This window comes from Equus quagga, chromosome 15 (assembly GCF_021613505.1).
Source record: "Equus quagga isolate Etosha38 chromosome 15, UCLA_HA_Equagga_1.0, whole genome shotgun sequence".
NCBI lineage: Eukaryota > Metazoa > Chordata > Mammalia > Perissodactyla > Equidae > Equus > Equus quagga.
The window spans coordinates 78,779,323-78,798,097 of record NC_060281.1 but is presented as its reverse complement, the minus strand read 5'-3'; the positions used below and the strand labels follow the sequence as shown (position 1 = coordinate 78,798,097).

Genomic DNA, 18,775 nt, shown 5'->3' with positions numbered 1-18,775 from the left:
AGAGAGGTGAAGTCACCTGCCTCGGGCCACACAGCTGGCTGAGGATTCAAACCCAAGCCAGTAGGACTTGGGAGCCCAGGGTTATGGGACTATATTGTCCAGGGCTTGTCCAGTGATCCTCCCACACGCCTGCTGTCCCACTGTTTCTGGGTCAGGCCGGCCTTCCGTTTTGGGGAGGTGAGGAGAGAGGCAGCTGCTCGTCCTGCTGACCCAGCCATCTGGAGAGGAGACAGCTAAGACACATGTGGAAAGTGGTCAATAACCCCCACTGCTGTCATCAGCAGGTGAAAATATGGGGCGGGCCTGGGAGATGCCAGAGAGGGGAGGGCCTCCTCCAGGCTGGCTCTCTCAGGGAAGGAAGGACCCTGGGTGTGTGTGTCGGGGGCGGGAGCAGGGGGAATGTTAGGTCCCAGGCCCCAGATCAAGGGTTCTCTCCGCTGATGTTCTCTTGGAGCTTTCACACGGGAAGTACACAATTAATTATTAATCCTCAAACCGACAGCCCAGAGGGAGGGTGACGTCACCCTGCATTCCGGAAACTGGGCCCGAGGGGGGAGGAGCAGCAGCCTAAAGGCACACAGGTAGTGCCAGGACAAAGACACGGGCTTGTCAGCTGCCCAACTCTGTGCTTTTTCTTTCCACCCTGTGAGACCCCCAGCTCCCTCCTCCCCAGCCTCATACCCCTTCCCCTGCAGGTCTTACCCTCCCTAACTCTGGGGGGGAAGGGTCTGCAGGGCTGCAGGGAGGGGCTCTGCGACTCCCTCGAAGGCACGGGCTCTCCGGATGCGATTTTTCCTGACGTTTTACCTATAGTTATAGGGGTTTGGAACTCTTGCTCTGCTCCTGGGGGCAGATCCCGGGGCCTCCTGCAGTCACTCGGCCTCCTGCAGGCTCCAGGTCCAGGGAGCCCAGTCTCAGAGTTCCCTCTCTCGTACACCCAGAGCCCAGCGCATCCTCCAGCAAGCAGAAGGTGAGCATGCTCCTGTGTCTTTCCTTCTGCTTCTCAGACCCCCTATGGATGATGCTCATGGAATTCCAGCACACTCTCTTCATGAGGGCAGGAGCCCCGGGAGTTTTGTTCATAGTAGCAGCCCAGGTGCCTAGAAGGGTGCCTGGTGCGTTACAGGGGCTCAGCAGATGCTGACCGAGTAGACGACGTCGTGTGAGCAACCCTGTGTCTGAACTGCTTGCTCACATGCGACAGACTCCATGCACAGCAACAGCCTTAGAATATTCACTGAGATTTCCAGGGTACCTAGAATGTGCTGGACACCTAGCTAAATGCCTTCCAGACATGTTTATATTTAATCTTCACAACAGCCCCCCAAAGGTTCGGGCCATCACCATCCCCATTTTGCAGATGAGGAAACTGAGGCTCAGGCATGATGTGACTTGCCCCATCTGCATTCTGAACCCAGGTGTGTCTGAATGTCAGGCCCAGTGCTCTTTCCTCTGCCACACACCTGTACAAAAACAGATGATTAATAAATAAAATAAACAACCCACAAGGTGCCATCCTAAACAGGTTGATTCCCTCATAATCTCATGCAGGTAATCTTATTTATTGAGCTCTAGCTTCCTCCTAGTATTGTCTCCAAAACTCTCTCCAGGGATTGTGTCCCCTCACTACCCCTATAAATCCTTCTAATAATCATGATAACCATAAAAATAGCAAAGATTTCACATTTTGTACCAGTTATGTTTTGCATGTATCAACTTATTTAATCGTCACCCAAATTGCTCTCAAACAGGTACTATTCTCTCCATTCACAGATGACGATATTGAGGCACAGAGAGGTTAAAGAACTTGCTTGAGGTCACACAGCTACTAAGTGGCAGAGCTGAGATTCAAATCCAGCCATCTGCCTCCAGAGTCTGCATTCTCAACCGCTGTGTGATTCTGCAAATAACAACAACAGAAACAAACAAAACAGTCATGATCCCCACCATTGTTTGAGACCTACTCTGTGCCAAGCTCCGCTAAGTGCCCTCTACGCCTTACGTCTTTTAATCCTGAGGACAACCGCATGAGGCAGTAGTGTATTGTTAGCCCCATTTTATGTTGAAAAGTAAAGGCACAGCATCAGATCTGTGCTGCCCAGCGAGCCGTGCCGCCTGGCCCCACTGTATGCCTGATCCGAACCCAGGCCGACCCCAGAGACCACAGCTGACCACGGGTGGTTGCCAGCTACTGTGCCTCCACCTTCTCACTGGTCCTCCTTCTCTGGAACCTTCTTCCAGCCCTTCTGGACTTTTCCAGTTGAACAAATGACACCAGGAACACACTGACACTTGGGAGCCTGGAGGCTGCCTGGGACAAGCCATCACTGTGTCAGCCAGTGGGATCCTTACGTGTTTTAATATGGAAGCTGCTCAGGCCTGGGACGGGGGACAGAGGCTCAGTGGGCTCAGTGGGAGCTCCTCTTAGCTGCACGTTCCCCAGGAGAAGGGAGTCGGGAGTCAGCGGTGGGGCAGACAGTTTCGTCCCAGCTCTCTCCACCCACCTTCAAAGATGGATGCTCTCAGCCCAGGGCTCTCGGGGGCCCCCTGCTTATTCCTGAGCCTTTATCAGGGCTTCGGAGACCCCCTTTCATAGCTCAGAGTTATTCTACAGCCTGGGAACTCATATCTCAGCTAACCAGAGTTTGGAAGACGTGACAGTGCTGGCACTTAGTCCTTAAGAAAGACAGTCAAAACCGGTGGGTTTAAACAGACCCAGATTTGAATTCAGTCAGTTCTGCTGCTCTGGGCAAGTGTCCTAACCTCTCTGAACCTCTGTCCTGTCATCTGTGAAATAGGGATGATGATAGTACCCATCTCACAGGGCAATTGTCAGCATGGACTGCGAGGGGGAAGTGACTGGAGAGGTGGGTGCGGGCCAGATGACACAGGGCCTTGGAGACCCCACTAAGGAGCCAGACTCTGTCCCGAGCGCGCTGAAGACGCCTTGAACTGTTTGGAGGAGGGTGTGTGATGAGATCTGAGTTCCGGGAAAACCACCGGCTGCTTGTGGAGAGTGTATTCCGGGGCAAAGCTCCAGGGATACCTGTGAACACGGCTCTCATAGGATCCAGGGAAGATGGTGGCCTGGGCTAGGTTGTGGGCCAAGGAGAAGAAAAGGGTGGACATGATCCTTGATGTATTAAAGAAGCAGAAGCATTTTGCCCATGCAATCAGATGGGAGGGAAGAGTGCGGTTGCATGAAATGCACCACCCGGTTTTCAGACCTGGGCAGCCCGGTGGGTGGGGCGCCACTCAGTGAACCCGTGAGGAGGAGCAGACGTGGGGGAGCGGGAGATGGCTCATTGATTGATTGATTGATTCATTCATTCATTACATATTTGTTAAGCTCTATGTACAAAGCACCAGCCTAGGGGCTGGAGGTAAAGCAGCGAAGGAGGCAACTTCTCTGCTCTCACGTCCATCTATAAACAAATAAAGTCAACAAGTAGAACAATTTTAGATCGTGAAGAGTTTTAAGAAAACAAAGTCTCCTGGCTCCCTCTCTGATCCGGTTCCCTGCTGCCATCCGCTCTTGCTCACTGTGTTTGAGTCCCGGAGGCCTCCTCTCCGTCCCTCAGACAGAGGAGCCACACGTGTGTCCTGAGTGAGGGCCTTCCCCCTGCTGTTCCCACCGCCGGTGACACTTCCCCACATCTCCTCACGGCTGGTCTCTCACTTCATTTGTGTCTCTACCTCAATGTCACCCACTCAGAGAAACCTTCTCTGACCCCTTGGTCTAAAAGCCACCCTCTCTCACTTCAGCTGGTTTCTTTTTCTTCACAGCACTTGCCCCTGCCTGATAATTATACTTCACACCTCTATTATTTGTTTTTTATCTGCTTCTTCCATTAGAACGTAATTTCCACGAGGGCTGAGGGTAAGGACTTTTTGTCTGATTGGTTAGGTCTGAGTCGTTGACGCCTGGACCCGTACCTGGCACACAGTTGGGATTCAGTAGAATTCTGGGCACATGGTAGGTAACCACGCACTTCCTGATGCCACCGTGGTTGGGAAGAGCCATGTACCTGGTTGTGGCCAATGAGTTGTGAGCAGAAGTGATGTCTGTCAGTTCCAGCTCAAAGCATTTAATATCATAGACCATGGGAGACCCCGGCTCCGTGAGCGCAGGACCCTCCAGCGACTTCTATTTCTTTCTGCAGGCTAGCCACCAGCATCGCTAAGGAGCAGGGTGCCCTTGCCGGCCCACAATGAATACGGAGGAGAAATAAACCTTTGTTCTTTGAAGGCTCTGACATTTTGGATTTATTTGTCACCAAAGCACAACCTAGATTATTCAGATGGAGTCTTCCTAATTCTTTCCTTTTGTGGTTGTCAGTATGGCTTCAAATGAACTTTCTCAGTGCTAATATCATTCTGAGGGGTAAACTATCGCCTTCTCTGCCAAGAGAACCGGCTGGGAACGTGGTACCTAGTCCTCTCAGTTTGGGACATCTATTAGAGTGCCCTTCTGAGGCTCTTATGCAGAGGGTGGCTCTGAGATCCTTAGGGGAGGGAGCGCTGGAAAGTGTGTGACATTGAGGGCCCCTTTCTCAGAGATCTCTGAGGTCAGAGCGGGAGCTGGTTTGACCAGTTGGTGACCATGACACCAGGCAACTGCTTTGGAAACAGGTTTTTTTTAGGTCTGGGAATGACAGCTCTTAGGAGGGTTCGGCTGGGAGGGTTCCCACGGTTTGTGCTGGGAGGGGGAGGGTGTCGGAGGAGCTGGGGAGGATGAGTAGAGAGGGACAAGGAGGGATATGTCCATCTGGGGACAGTCTTAGTTTCACCCTGAATGTGAGTTCAGATTCACTTTAGCTGTGAACAACAGAGAGTCAAAATAACTGGCTGAAAGAAGAGAGAAGTTTATTTCCTCCCCATATTAACGTCCAGAGACACTCTGTCCATTGGTGGCATGGCGCCCCTGCTCCAAGTCCTCACAGACTGGGACCATTCCATCTCATTGCTCCATCTGCATGGGCTCCATTTCCAAAGCCACGTCAAGGGAGCCATTTGAGTTCCAGCCTTCATGTCTACATTCCAGCCAGCAAGAAGGAGAAAGAGATGAAGAAGAAGGAAAAGCTCATGACAAATCTCTTTCATAGAAATTTCTGGAAGCTGTCATGCAAAAATCCTGCCTATATCTCATTGGCCAAAATTAGTCACATGGCCACACCCAGCTGCAGGGCAGGCTGTGAAATGCAGTCTTTATTCTGGGTGGCTCTGAACCCAGTTAAAATTGGGGAGTTTTATTATTATGGATGAAAGGGCAAGTGGCTTATGGGGAGGCGGTTACAGACTCCGCCATCTCCTGACAGAGTAAAGATGGAGTCTGCTGAAGATTCCTAAAGCTTTCCAGTGGATTCCTTTGGAAAACTGGTGGGAAATATATAATTCTCTGCACCAAAATCCTGATATTTTCAGACAAAAAAACTGCGTGGGATTTCAGATGATTCACAGACCCTATGACGCCCACGCGCGGGAGGTCACGGATTCCCTTAAGATTAATTAATCTAGAAATAGTGCTTGGGGAAAAAACAATCTCTGCGTATGTGTGTGTACCTAACACAGCCCTCTCCCCTTTGGCAATATGAGTATATTTGATGTGGTTGGTAGTGTTGATTTTGGTTTTGGATGCAAGAGTTGGATCGTCAAAGGGATCCAGTGTTCCACCTGGAGAAAGCATCTGACGAGTTTCATTGGCAAAGGGAAAAAAATGACAAAAACGAAAACCTGCCGTGAGTCACCTGGCCACGGGTTGGCCACAGCCCTAGGATGGCTTGGAGCCAGGATTCAGAGGGAGTGGACACGGCTGTTGCTCTGGGTGGAAACGCCTGCACAGCATCCCCTCTTTCCACTAGTGAATTGATGTTAGAACTACTCGGTAGAAAGTGTCGATGAAATGTCGGGGTGGGGACATACGTGGGCAGAAGGCCCAGTTCTTCAGAGACTCTAGATTCTTCTGTGTGGAGGAGATACTCACGGAGGGTGGCCATGGGGAGTGCCTCTCTTGAGAATCTGGTGTTAGAGGTGATGAAAGGCCAGCAGAGAGGCTGCTTGACCTTCTGCCAAGGTGACCTGGAACCCTCCCAGAAACTTGTCATGAGCTTACCTAGACAACTGAGCCCACCCCCCAAGTTTTCAGTATCAGTAACGGTGATCCTAACTCAATCAGGCACTAGGCTAAGAGCTTTACACGCATCCCCTCTACTGACCTTCATGGCACCCTTATAGATTGACACTTTTATTATCGCCATTGGAAAGACGAGGAACCTGAGGCTCAGAGAGGTTGACGCCTTACACACAGACACACAGCTAGAGAGTAGTAGAGTCAAGCTTAAGCTCAGGTCTTTCTGACTCCCAAGTCCCCACTGCCCTTAAAAGATCCTGCCATTGTCTAATCCCAGGGAATACGCCCCCGGAGCCTCGCATGGTGCTGGTGAAATGGTAGGTGCTCACGTCCACCTGCGTCACGCCCCGTGCTGTGTCTCTCACTCCCAGGGAGGGACACGGCCCCTAGTAGGCAGAGCGTGTGTGCATGAGAGATCCATAGAGTCCCTGTGCGGGACACGTCACTGCTTTGCCACCGTCCTCCTAGCCACACTCCCCACCCCACCACATAAAGTAAAACTTAACCAGCTCGAAAATGCATGGGAACTGGAAGGGAGCAGAGCTGGCAACTCCGGGCAGATTCAATCACTTGACAGCCGGCCAGGGCCAGGCGTGGCAGTGCCTGCTGGGCATTCGGGGATGGGGGATGAATGAGGCAGACGAGTCTGTCCTCTTGGAGATGGGCGATAAACAAGTCAACAGACTAATTACGGACAGTAATAAGCACCGTGGAAGGAACGCGCTGGCAGGCGGGACGGAGAGCCTCCTGCAGGCGGTGGAAGCCACTCCTCTGGTCCTGTACCCACACTGTCGCTCCTGCCGGGGATGCCCTCCCCTCCCTCCTCCTTCCTGAGCCCCCTTTCCCGCCCTCCCAACTCTACTCATTTCCCAGGCACCGGCCTAGACACCAGTTCTTCTGTGACGCCCTCCTTGAAACTCCAAGGCTGTTTTAGGTGACCCCTTGGACTCGTCCCCATCTAAGCATCCAGCTGTGCCACTAATGACCTGAGGCCACCTGTCTGCGCCTCCGTTTCTGCATCTGTAAAACAAGCATAAAAATAGTACCCACCCGGACTGGCCCCATGGCCGAGTGGTTAAGTTCGCGCGCTCCGCTTTGGCGGCCCAGGGTTTCGCTGGTTCGGATCCTGGGCGCAGACATGGCACTGCTCATCAGGCTACGTTGAGGCGGCGTCCCACGTGCCACAACTAGAGGGACCCACAACTAAAATATACAACTATGAACTGGGGGGCTTTGGGGAGAAAAAGGAAACATAAAATCTTTAAAAAACAAAAAAAGTTAAAAAAAAAATAGTACCCACCTCATGATGTTGTGAGGCTGAAATAATGTATGTGATTTCTATTAATATACGTGAGGCTCTTGGAACCACACCCAGCACACAGTAGGCCCTATGCAAGTGCTGGTGTTGTTGCTGGTGTTACTATTACCATGGTGGCAGCTTGTGGCACACCATAGGATATTGGGCCTGGACAGCAGACGGCGTTTTAGGTGCCATCTAATTCAGTGGTTCTCAGTCCTGTTTTCATGTTGGTATGACCTAGGAAGTCTTTAAAAACACTGCTATCTGGCACCCACTCGCGGCAATTTTTGTATTTGGGGTGGGATGGGACTCGGGCTTGGTGGGTATGTAAAGTTCACAGGTGACTCTAATGTGTAGCCAGGATCGAGAACCACTGGGCTGAGCCAGCCTCTTTTAACAGGTGGAGGAACTGGAGCTCAGGGAGAGCTTGATTTGCTTAGGCCAGGGAGCAAGCTCGGGGCTGGGGTCTGGGCCGCCCGCCTCTGGGGAAGTTTTATTTTCCAGTGTTCCCCCACTGCCTGCTTGGCTGATTCCCTTCACCCAGTGCAAGGGCTGTGTGTGTCCCTGAGGCTGCACGCTGCCTCCGCTCCATCCCTGGGCAGCTGCCAATCTGGCCTGAAAGAGAGACATCTCTGGAAGCAGGTCTCTTTCCGGAAGCCAGGACAGCAGAGGCTGGGAGCGGTGGGGCCCCTGTTCAGACCAATGGCCGGAAACGATTCCTGTGACCGGGAGCCAGAGCAGGAGATAGAAGGGCGAAGCCCTCCTCTGTGAGTCACTGAGGGGTGGCTGGCGTCACAGGGACAACCTCCTGGCAGCCACGTTTTCCAGAAAAGGTCATCAGGGGCCCTTATGGAGGGCTAGCTCTGAGTTGATGGGGCTCACACCTTCAGAGGTAGAGAGGAGCAACAGAAACAGCCCCGGAGCCCACAGACCGAGGTTCAAATACCCACTAGCCATGTGGTCTTCTCTCTAGGAGCCTCAGTTTTCTCCTCTAATGGGGCTAAATGAGGTTGTTAACGACCACGGAATAAGTTAATGCATGCAAAGGGCTTGGCACGTGATAATTGATCCATAAAAGGCAATTATTATTACTATTATTTATTGATGAAGCCTCAGAAGAGGACACTGGTTGTTGCCTTACCCAAGGCTATTTGGGAAGAAAGAAATTGGGGTGTGTGTGTGTGGGTGGTGATGACCGAGAGCACTGGAGTCACCCCAGGGAGGGGAGCCCATCCAAATGATTCCCAAGGGAGATTCCAGGGGAGGTGTCCATGGTAACCTGTTTTGTGTTTGATCTTTCTCCCCTTGCTGATAGCAATCATGCTCACTAACGTTCATTGAGTGCTTTCCATGCATCAATTTTTTTTTTCGGTGAGGAGGATTGGCCTTCAGCTAACATCTGTTGCCAACTTTCTTCTTTTTGCTGAAGAGGATGAGCCCTGAGCTAACATCAGTGACCATCTTCCTCTATTTTGTATATGGGATGCCACCACAAGCATGGCTTGATTAGCAGTGGCTAGGTTCGTGCCTGGGATCAGAACCTCGAACCCTGGGCCGCCAAAGCAGAGCACACGAACTTAACCATCATGCCACCAGGCTGGCCCCACCAATTTTTTTTTAAAGCCACCATTCCATTTAGTTCCCACAGCAGCCCAGGGAGGTAGCTGTTGCTGTCCCCATTTTACAGGTGAGCAAACCAAGCCCCAACAGGGTGCCATCCTCGCTCCATGCCACACGGCTAACAATGGCAGGGTCTAGATTCGAATCCACATCTCTGAGCTCCCAAATCTCTGCTGTTCATTGAACTTCCTCCTGGCTATCAAGGCCTCAGAGGAAAACAATGCCACCTAAAAAACTGGTTACTCATTGCATAAGCTGAGGTGCTGTGGAGCAGAGCAGTGAGCGGCCTGGGGTCTGGGGTCAGCCTGCCTGGCTCCTGTCATCCACTCCACGGCCTTGGGCAAGTGACTCTGTGTTTCTGGGCCTCAGTTGCCATCCTCAGAGGAAGGAGATCCTAAAACCTGCCTCACAGGGTTTGCAGTGAAGACAGAGTAAGAGAGCGCATGTAAAATGCTTAGGAAAGGGTTTCCTAAGGCACTCCATGGACGCTATTAATGTATATATGAAACCCATATACATACAGGTCTGTTCTGCAGATTAAAGAAATGAGATGAGCGCTGTGAAGATGTGTGGCATACACCAGGTGCTCCTTAGCCGCTCTGTCTCCCTCCCACCCAACATAGACAGAGGACGCTGGGCCATGTACGAGAACACCATACCATGGGACCTTTTATTAGAACAGAGACATGTTTCGTACAGGCTGAAAAATTGGAAACCCCGGGAAGGTTATGCTTAGCTGTGGACACCAGATATCAAACAAGCCATGGCCACTGGGTCACTGGGCAGAGGACAAAGTCCTAGGATGCTGGAGGACACAGGCGCTCCTCCTCTCTGATGTGGGCGTTCCCAGCAGAGGCTGGCTACTCAGGCTGAGCTGGGCTGGTGGTGGGTCCCCTGGTTTGGGGCTTTCCAGATGGGAGTTGCAGCCCCCGACATGGAGAAATGACCTGGAGGTGCACCAAGACCCCTGGGCTGATGTGGTGGATTCTCCTAGGTCCTTGGCCAATGACTGCTTGAGGCAACAGCCGAGAATCGGGAGAGAAAAGATACAGCACAAAGAGAAGTCCTCACAGCATAGGCCCGGCAAGAAAGAGCTACCGAGAGAGCGTGGGGCCTGGAGTCGGGCAGATCTGACCTCAAGGGAGCTTGGGCACATCAGTTCCCCCTTCCTGGGGCCTCAGTATTCTCATCTGAAAAATGGCAGTATGACTATGTCACTGGCTTGTTTGGACAATTGCACAAAATAATGGCCTGACACAACAAACAGTGGTCAAATGCAGAGCATGACAAAGCCCTCCTGGGCTCTCCTTTGATGACCCTGGACGGCTGGGCTTAGTGAGAAGTTCAAGGTAAATATGGAGGGCTCTACCCAGGCCACGAGAATTAACTGGCGGCAGCACCTAGAGGTCTCCCATATCTGACTGCAGGACTCAGCTACTGCGACCTCACCCTGCAAATGGAACCCATGCCTTGTTCTCTATTTCCTTCCTTAGGAGATACCCTTCAACGTACAGGCAGCAGAAGACACACGGGGACCATACAGCTGACAGTGTGGAGCTCACAGCATCCGAGTCAGAACTCCCTCCCTCCCTCCTGCCAAGAACACTTAGGCCAAATCCCATTTTACAGATGATAAAACTGAGACCCACTCCATTTCTTCCAGACACACACACACACACACAGAGGCAAGAGAACCATAAATGCATGCTGTTCCAGTCTCTTTGGCTCAGCTCATTAGAAGATGAGGCCCAGCTCTTCTTGGCCAGAGAAAAGGAATGACAATTTTCTTTCCTTCTCTCTCTCTCTCTTTTTTTTTTTTTTCCCAAGGAGTTGTGACTTTTTAATAGAAGTTGGTTCCTGCACAGGCATTTTATTCCTCAATTAATTTCCATCTAAATGAGCTTTTCCCGGAGATAACCAGTGTTTTAGTTCCATTTGAGCTTAATTTGTATGACTGAAGCCTCCGTTTCTGCCAATTCCAATTTGCTCGGTGATTCCAGCGCTCATCACCTGGGCGATAATGCCCCCCGCTGCAGACAGCCGCACTCGAGCTGGGAGATGGAGCGATTTCCAACAGCAGTTCAGGGGAAGAGGTGGTCCCTCTCGTCTCCCAATACCACTTAATAAATAGGAAATAAATTATTAAATAAGTCATGTTCTGATGAGGGGCCCTCATCACAGTATTTACAATGCAAATCAACAACCACCAAAGAAATGAACAACAAAAAATCCTCTGAAAACAAAAAAAAAACAAACAACGGCCACAGAGAGAGGGGAGACAACTCTATCAGTGTCATTGGCTCATGGGTGCAAAAGTGAGAGGAAGAGGGTGCAAGAGAGCATTGCTCGATGACACCGTCTGTGGCATGAGTTCCGCAGCTGGACTTCACGGCCAGCGGAGGAGGGGACGTGTTTGGAGGAATCCTGGTTTTTGGTTTTTTTAAGTCAGACAAAATGTTCTATTCAGCTGGAGAGGAAAGGAAAGCAAGACACATGCACGTGAGACTACTTTGGATATTCGTGGAGAAGAATACAGCGCAAGGCGGAAGCGGGACTTGAGAACCAAAATGTACTTTCAAACCTTTGGGAGCACCCCGGATTTTGGCCTCTTTAAGCAAAGCCTTTTGGGAAAGAGGATGGGTCTGAGTAAATGAAGTGATGGCAGCTCTCTGAGACTGAGACCCTTGCGTCTTTCAAACATCTTCATTTTGTTTTGCTTCTGAAAGACTGCCTTTCCTTCAAAGAAGGGAAGAAATAGACATAGGGATGCAGTTACACCTGGATGACCTAGAATGTTCCTGGGTGAGGGCTTTGAATGAGCTTTGCTTAATTAACTGGAGGGAGTTCACATATTGCTCCTAAAAACCTTCGAGGATGTTTTCCTTTTTTCTCTACGTCTCGATGAACTCAGTGTTTGAAGAATTGCCCAGGTCTCAAGTCAACATTTTGGATTGTGTCTCAAAAACGCCTCCACTTCTCAAAGGTGCAAACTTTGGCCCAGAGAAAGGCGGCAATTTGCGCAGGTTCACTCATCTGGTGAATATCCACAGCAGGAAAGTGGAAGGGCTTGTGCTGCTTATTGCTTGACGTCAAGCCATATCCTCCTCCCATTTTGGATGCTTGTTTTTAAGGTAAGTCCTCACCACGAGCAGGGTTCGGGTGATCTGCCTCATTCCCTGGAAGCAGAAGGTCATGAGGGTGAAGGAGGCAGAAAAACAGCCATGCCAGAGACTGCGAGGTTCTGGTTCGCAAGGTTACCAGTGCCCCAACGAGAGTTTTATTTTTGGACCGGAAAAAAAAGGAAATTAAAGAAACACACCAAGTGAGAGGGGGAGACAGAGATTTCCCCCAAGGAAGCAATTTAAGCAGCCTTCTTGCAAACTTTCCCCAGGCTAGGGGTACTCCCTTGCTTGGGTTGGGGCAAAGTCATATTGCCAGGGAAACAACCAGAAATGTTGCAAAAGTCGCACCAAACTCAAAGCTGGACCAGGCAAGCTGGCCATTTCAATAGCAACTTTAGAAAGGGTGGGAGGGCTCTCTGGCCAGCAGCCAGAAGACACTGCTCATTGGTCAGAGAGCCAGATCCTGGTTCCCAAGATGGGCTCAGAAATGACCTTCCTGAGGGGACCTCTGGCTGCTCCTTTCATCTTGTTTCTTTTTTCCAATTTTAGAAATAGCTTTGTGCTCTCTCCTGATAGAACAGCAAGAGATCACAGAAAAAGGCTTTGCTTTGGGTTTGTGTGTTTCTCCCAGCATAGCTGATACTTCCTCACAAGGCAGTGTGTGCCCACTGCAGAAGGAAGAGAGCAGCCTGGAAACCTCAGGGGATGGGGAGAAATTAGCTACAGTGGAGTCAGAAGCATAGTAACTTACATGAAACCAACTCAGTATGCTCCATTAGCCGGTGAGTGACCCCAAACGCTAATCCACGCCCTGGAGCAAGGGTGAGATTAAGAGCTGCCTATTCTTGTCCCTCTGTCAGCTCCTCTCCTGCCTGACTCTCATGGTGTGAGCACCTCATCAGCTCCAAGTGCCATCCCAGTGTTAAGCCAGATGTTACTGTCAACCACCATGGCCTCCCAAACACAAGGCACCTACTTCGATAAGTACTAACAGAAGCCCCACGTCAGTTGGCCATGAGACAGCACATCGGTCTCCCATCAGGTGTCTCCCTAATGCCTTTTCATGGGCAATTTCAGCTTGTACAGGTTTTGTCTAACATGCCAACTTTAGGCTGCAACCCTACACAACCTGTGACTCTGAGAGTCAATTCAGCGCCTCAGCTCACAAGCTTCTTGGCTGTTTTCATCTTTCCGATACCTCAGTGAGGCAGCTGGTGGGCAGGGGGCTGGGGTGCAGGCCTGAACCTCACTGACGTCGGGGTGAACGTGCTCCCAGGCCAACTTCAGAATGTTCCAGACTTAGAGCTCTGTGAGTCTGACCTTCAGGGAAAGGCCAACATCCCTACCCACATCCGGGCCTCTCAAATCCCATCCATAGAGACATGACGACAAAAAAGAGAGATGCGCAGAAATAATTTAGAAGTCCCCCCATTTCCCATACGCACACACAAACACACACACAACCTCTCTATACAAATAAATAAATAGTTGAATACTGCTAATGGCAACCGCATGCGGTTGAGAGAGGTCACATAAATAAATAAATAAACGTAAATAAATAAAATAAATAAAAGGTTTGCTAGGAGCCCCAGGCAAAATGGTCCCCTAGCGTTGCTTGAAGGAAGGCAGTCCAAACGGAAGGCTCTTCGGCCTCCCACTGCTGTTCTGCTAAGGAGGTCCTGTGGCTCCGGGAGGCCTTGTCTCCACGAACGGAGACTGGAGTCCAGTCTGGGTTCCTGGGTGGGGAAGAGGGTTATTTACAGTTGCTGTACATGCCCCCCCCAGGGCACCTGCCCCTGTCCCAGGCACCTGCCATCAGGCCTTCTGCGGTGACAGCGTTGGCATCCATCAGTCTTGGTGGGCGGGGCCTAGGCCTGAGCCAGAGGGCATCATGGGAAGGCCAGCTGCTCGACTGCTGCCTGGGGCCACCTCGCTCTGCTCTTCTGGTGGAAGAAGGACTTTCTGGGTGGGTGCAGGGCAGTTTCTGGCCCCAGGGGCGATGTGATGGGAAAGATTGTGGGGGGGGGGGGTCACTAATTCCAAGAAAAAGGATGTTTTCCTTGGGGTGTGAGGGATAAAGAATGTTTGGTCCCTGCTTCCCCACAGCCCCAGTATCCAGAGCTGACAACTGCCCCCTCTGGCTTTCTCCTTCCATGCCCTGTCGTGCTGCTGTTGCCACCACAAACTTGAAACTCACCCACAAGGCTCCGGAAGGCCAGTCAGCTGGTGAGGGGGATGCCCAGGAGTTTATTTTAAGGATCTTCTCCCTAATGCCCCCTGTTCACAGTGCCTTCTGTGGGTGAAGCAGCTGGTGGTATTTGTGTTGGAGATCAACTTACCCCGGTTGCCCAGCCCCGGGCAGGGGGAAGGTGGGGTGAGGGCAGAGATGAAGGCGGGGCTTTCCCAAGCTGACAAGAAACCAGTGGGAGCCCAAGCCATGGAGCATCCAAGTGCCTCTCCCCCGAGACTCTCTGGATTTGGGTCTTGCCCCCAAAACCTGAGCTGCTGTGCCCCATCCTGGCAAAATTCCTGAGAGGCAAAGGGGGTGGCTTAGGCTGAGGGTGGGTGGGTGGGGGCTCGGCTGCATTGGGTAGGATCCAGGGTGTGGCAGTCTGGGCAGTGGGGAGGGGGCAGGCAGGCGCCAACCGGAGGGGAAGGCCAGACTGGCTGGCGCTGGGGACTGGCAGCTGGCCATGGCACTGGGGAATGTTCAGCAGATGGTCCCGTGGAATTAAGTTGGTGCCAGCTAGTGGGGCTGAGGCAAATTTGGGAAGTGGGACTCCAGACCAAACTGTCCTAAGTGTCCACTGCGTCCTTTCTCAGTGAGGTTGCAGGGTCCCCGTGAACAGCTAAGGGGCATTTTGTGTAAACCACGTAGTGGCCCCTCCATGGCTAGGACCTACTGGCTCCTTTTCCTGACCATGCTGAGATACTGGGAGCAGCGGACCGACCCTGTCCTTTTTGCTTCTATCTCATGACCACAGAGTCTATCTCCTACCTCCCGACACCTACTACCGACTGAAATGTCCCCATCCCCTGCTCATGTATGTCCCTTTTCTAGGACCCAATAGCCTTCGAGCCTTTGCTTTGGCCTGTCAGGGGAGGGGAGAGGCTGACCCCTCTCCTGGGCCTGAACTGCCCGGTCTCCTCTCATCTCCCCCGACCCCTGTGGGGCTCCACACACGTGCAGCCATGAGATTGAATGAGGGGAGAAGGCGGGCAGGAGGGCAGGTGGGATGAATTACCACTGGCCTTCCGTATGCATCCTTTAGGGAGCAGGGCGTTACCAGAACTCTCTCCACGTTTTCCTGGCCAGGCCCAAACTTTTGAGTCATGAACCCATTGCTTCTTACAAAACCTTGAGGCTTCTTGTGCCAACAGAGGGTGCTTCTCTCCATATGCCCAGGCCTGAATTGAGCCCCAGGGTGATGCTGGTGGAGGCTCCTGGCAGCTTGACCTAGAGGCTAAAGCCCCCGTACCCCCTTTTCCTCCTCCCCAGGAGAGCAGGAAGGACAGGTCCAGGAGCCCTCAATGTCTGTCACCAAGGAGAAGGCAGGGTGGGCATGGAGTGGGGGCGGCTGGCAGAGTGAAAGGGGCCCCCGCGGACAGCTGGCTCAGGGGAGGGCCCATGCTCAGCGCCTCATGCTGGAATAGCTGTCTGCGGAGCTGTAACTCCGGCTGCGGCTGCGGCTCCTGCTCCGGGAACCCGGGCTGGGACTGCGGGAGCTGGAGCTGCTGCTCAGGCGGGTCCTGCTCCGGCTGCGGCTGCGGCCGTGGCTCCGGCTCCGGGAGTAGCTGTGGCTGCCCGAGCGGCTGCTGCTGCTGCTGTACCAGGAGGACGTGCTGCTGAGGCTGCTGGACGAGGAGGGGCTGGGCCGGTAGTAGGGGATGGGGCGTTTCCGGGCACTGCAGGGACCAGAGGGAGCTTGCGTGAGGGTCAGACTCCTCCCAGCCTCAACCCAGGGAGCACCGGGCCTGGTCCCAAGGGAAAGCCGTATCCTTCCATTCCCCAGCCCCTTAGGAAAAAACCCTCCCTTTACACTTCTCTCGAAGCTCTGAGAACATCAGGGAGGTCGAGGCCTCGTGCTGATACGTCTTGAAAGTGATAATCTCACTTTTTAACACAGCAAGCCCGGGGCTCAGAGCCTCCAGCTGACAACAGAATCTACATCTAAACTTTAATCGTAGATTGCTATTTTTACTTTTACTAGAACCTTCTATTTGTGGCGAGAGGCTGATTTTCCATTTACTGTAGTGTGTCAAGTTTCCTTTTGAAATAAATGTATGGTCCTCTAAAAAAGGGCATATCTATTTAAAGAAAATTAAATAAATAATAGTACACTTAATAAGGAGACAAGGCAAAAGCGTGGGTGACTGAAGTCTGGGAAACACTGAATGGGTTCATCATGATGGACTGTTTGGGATTGACTAAGGAAGCCAGAGAGTCTTCTGAAAATGCCACTCTACCTCAGCCTTCCTCCAAGTCCACCCCAAGGACACCTTTGGTCCAGGCAGTGGGTGTAGGACTCCCTTCCTCTGTGCCAGCCTGGGGCAGGGTGTTCTGTGGCACATTTGAGAAGATGCCATCACTCTGTCTTACTGTCTGGGGCACAAGTTCTTTTTCCTCCTCCAGGTCATCTCCAGGGAGGAGGTACTGGGCAGCCAGGATTCTCCCTCCCCTGTGGGTCTCTGGACTGAGTGGCTGGCCCTCAAAGGGACAGGAGGAAGAGCCCAACCTATTGTCAAGAGCCAATTTTAGGCCAGCACTCAACCATTCTCGCAGCTTTCAAGGCCTGAGAAATCTGTGTCCACTCGGACCTCAGGCTTCTCTTCTAAGACCTTACCAGTTACAGGAAACCTTATCCACCTAGTCTGACCATTCAATCCATAACAATGATACACAGCGGGTTCTAGTGTTGTGCATTTGAGGTTACAAAGTGCGTTCACATCTCGTTGCCCCGTTTCATTTCATCCTCATGATGCTCCTAGGAGTTATTTCCTCCAATATTTCATGGGTGAGAACTGAGCTCTTGGAGATGAAGAAACTTTCCCAGGTAACCTGGAAAGTGGTACAGCCAGGATTCCACTGAAATCCAGTGCTCTCCCCTCACTCACCAGGGCTCCCTCTAAGGCCCTTCGGCACCTGAACAATCCTGTCTGCCCTCTCCACACTTGGTTCAGGCTATGACTACATATGGATCTATCCACCTAGCTTCTGACCCTGCAGCTCTGAGAGTGGAGGTCTGTCACCACTGCCCGGCTCCACTCCTAGGCAAAGGCCTTGTCCCATGGCTTTGCCCCCATTCCCTGGCCCAACCTTACTCTTGCCTACGCGGTCCCAGACCTAACCTCAGACCCGGGCCACATCCCCTCGGCCACACCAGATTCCTCAGGCTGGCACCACCAGTCACCCCACTCTACCCCGCCCCACCCCGGCTTAGGCCCCGCCCCGGCCCCGCCCCCTTCTTGCAGACCCCGCGGGATCCGCGAGGAGGCTGTTTTGTCCCTGAAGTTTTGAGCAGAACGAAATATCAATGGTTGGGAGTAAAGGGGGCCCTGCCTCCCATAATCCTGAAATCCAGCTCCCAGGAGGCACGGGGAGAGCCTGAGGCCTGAACAGGTGGGAAGCGGGGCGGAGTGAGGGTGAAAGTGGGCCCCCCAGCCTCCTGGCCTGACCTGGTTATCCTCCGCGCCTCCAGGTGGCTCGGGGAGTCTCTCCGGCGCTTCCGCATGGGCGAGTAGGACCGACGTCTCCGCCGCGCCCGCTCGCGCTCCCGCTGCTGCGAGTCCTTCTCACTGTACTTGGGGTCCCGCTCCCTGAAGGGGTGCGGGGGGTTACTGGGGAGCTGGGGCCGACCTGGCCTTACTGTGCGAACGTGAGGGAGAGGAGCACTCACTTCCTCTCCTTACCTGTGCCCGTTTCCCTCTGGGGCAAGCGATGGGGTCTGCACGGGCCCCAGGGGAGGCGGGAGGGAGGAGGACAGGGCTGTGGGGAGAGTCTGCGGGGGTGAGTTCTGTGGGGCGGGGCCAGCGTGTGCAGGGGTGTCAGCCTTTGAGGGTGGGCATTATGGGGTGCGGTTGCTGCGGAGGTCATATGATTTAGGCGGGCCCTGGTGCAGGAGTAAGAACTGGGGGCTCTGAACATAAGGATGAGGGGTAGTATTAGGTGTCTGAAGAGGCTGAGGGCCGGGAATGTGAATTCTGGGGTGTGGCTGTAGGAATGTTTGGGGCGGTATCTGAGGACACCAAGATTTGGGGCCTCCTTGCAACTCCAGCTAAGACAAGGGAATTCCAAGAATGCTGAGTCTCCTCCCCATCCTTACCCCGGCAGGGCTTGCCCTAAGAGAATAGGGGCGGGGCTTGGGAGACGCTGACAGGGCTGAGGCGGAGAGGCGGGGCCAGAGAGGCAGAGCTCAGCGAGGGAGGGGGCCTGGGAGGCGGGGCCTGGTCTGAGGGGGGGGGCCAGAGAGGCCCCTCCGCGGAGGAGGGGCCTGGGAGGCGGGGCCTGGCCCGAGGGGGCGGGGCCAGAGAGTCCCCTCCGCGAAAGAGGGGCCTTGGAGGCGGGGCCTGGCCCGAGGGGGCGGGGCCAGAGAGGCAGATCTC

General features: G+C 53.0%; 1 protein-coding gene and 1 long non-coding RNA gene across 2 annotated transcripts in view; one reads left to right on the top strand and one right to left on the bottom strand.

Annotated features, from left to right (window-relative positions):
• Positions 1–14,835: 14,835 nt before the first annotated feature.
• The window catches only part of SRRM4 (serine/arginine repetitive matrix 4), a 145,513-nt gene continuing 141,573 nt past the window's right edge, over positions 14,836–18,775 (bottom strand). The window contains exons 12-13 of the mRNA XM_046638732.1: positions 17,849–17,989; positions 14,836–16,078 (exon numbers count right to left, since the gene is read on the bottom strand). Coding sequence (XP_046494688.1) covers positions 15,805–16,078; positions 17,849–17,989 — 415 coding nt within the window. The 3' untranslated portion in view covers positions 14,836–15,804. The remainder of the gene's footprint in view (positions 16,079–17,848; positions 17,990–18,775) is intronic.
• Positions 17,656–18,775, top strand: part of LOC124225990 (uncharacterized) — a 4,063-nt gene continuing 2,943 nt past the window's right edge. Inside the window, exon 1 of the long non-coding RNA XR_006885179.1 lies at positions 17,656–17,792. This is a non-coding gene — a long non-coding RNA (uncharacterized LOC124225990). The remainder of the gene's footprint in view (positions 17,793–18,775) is intronic.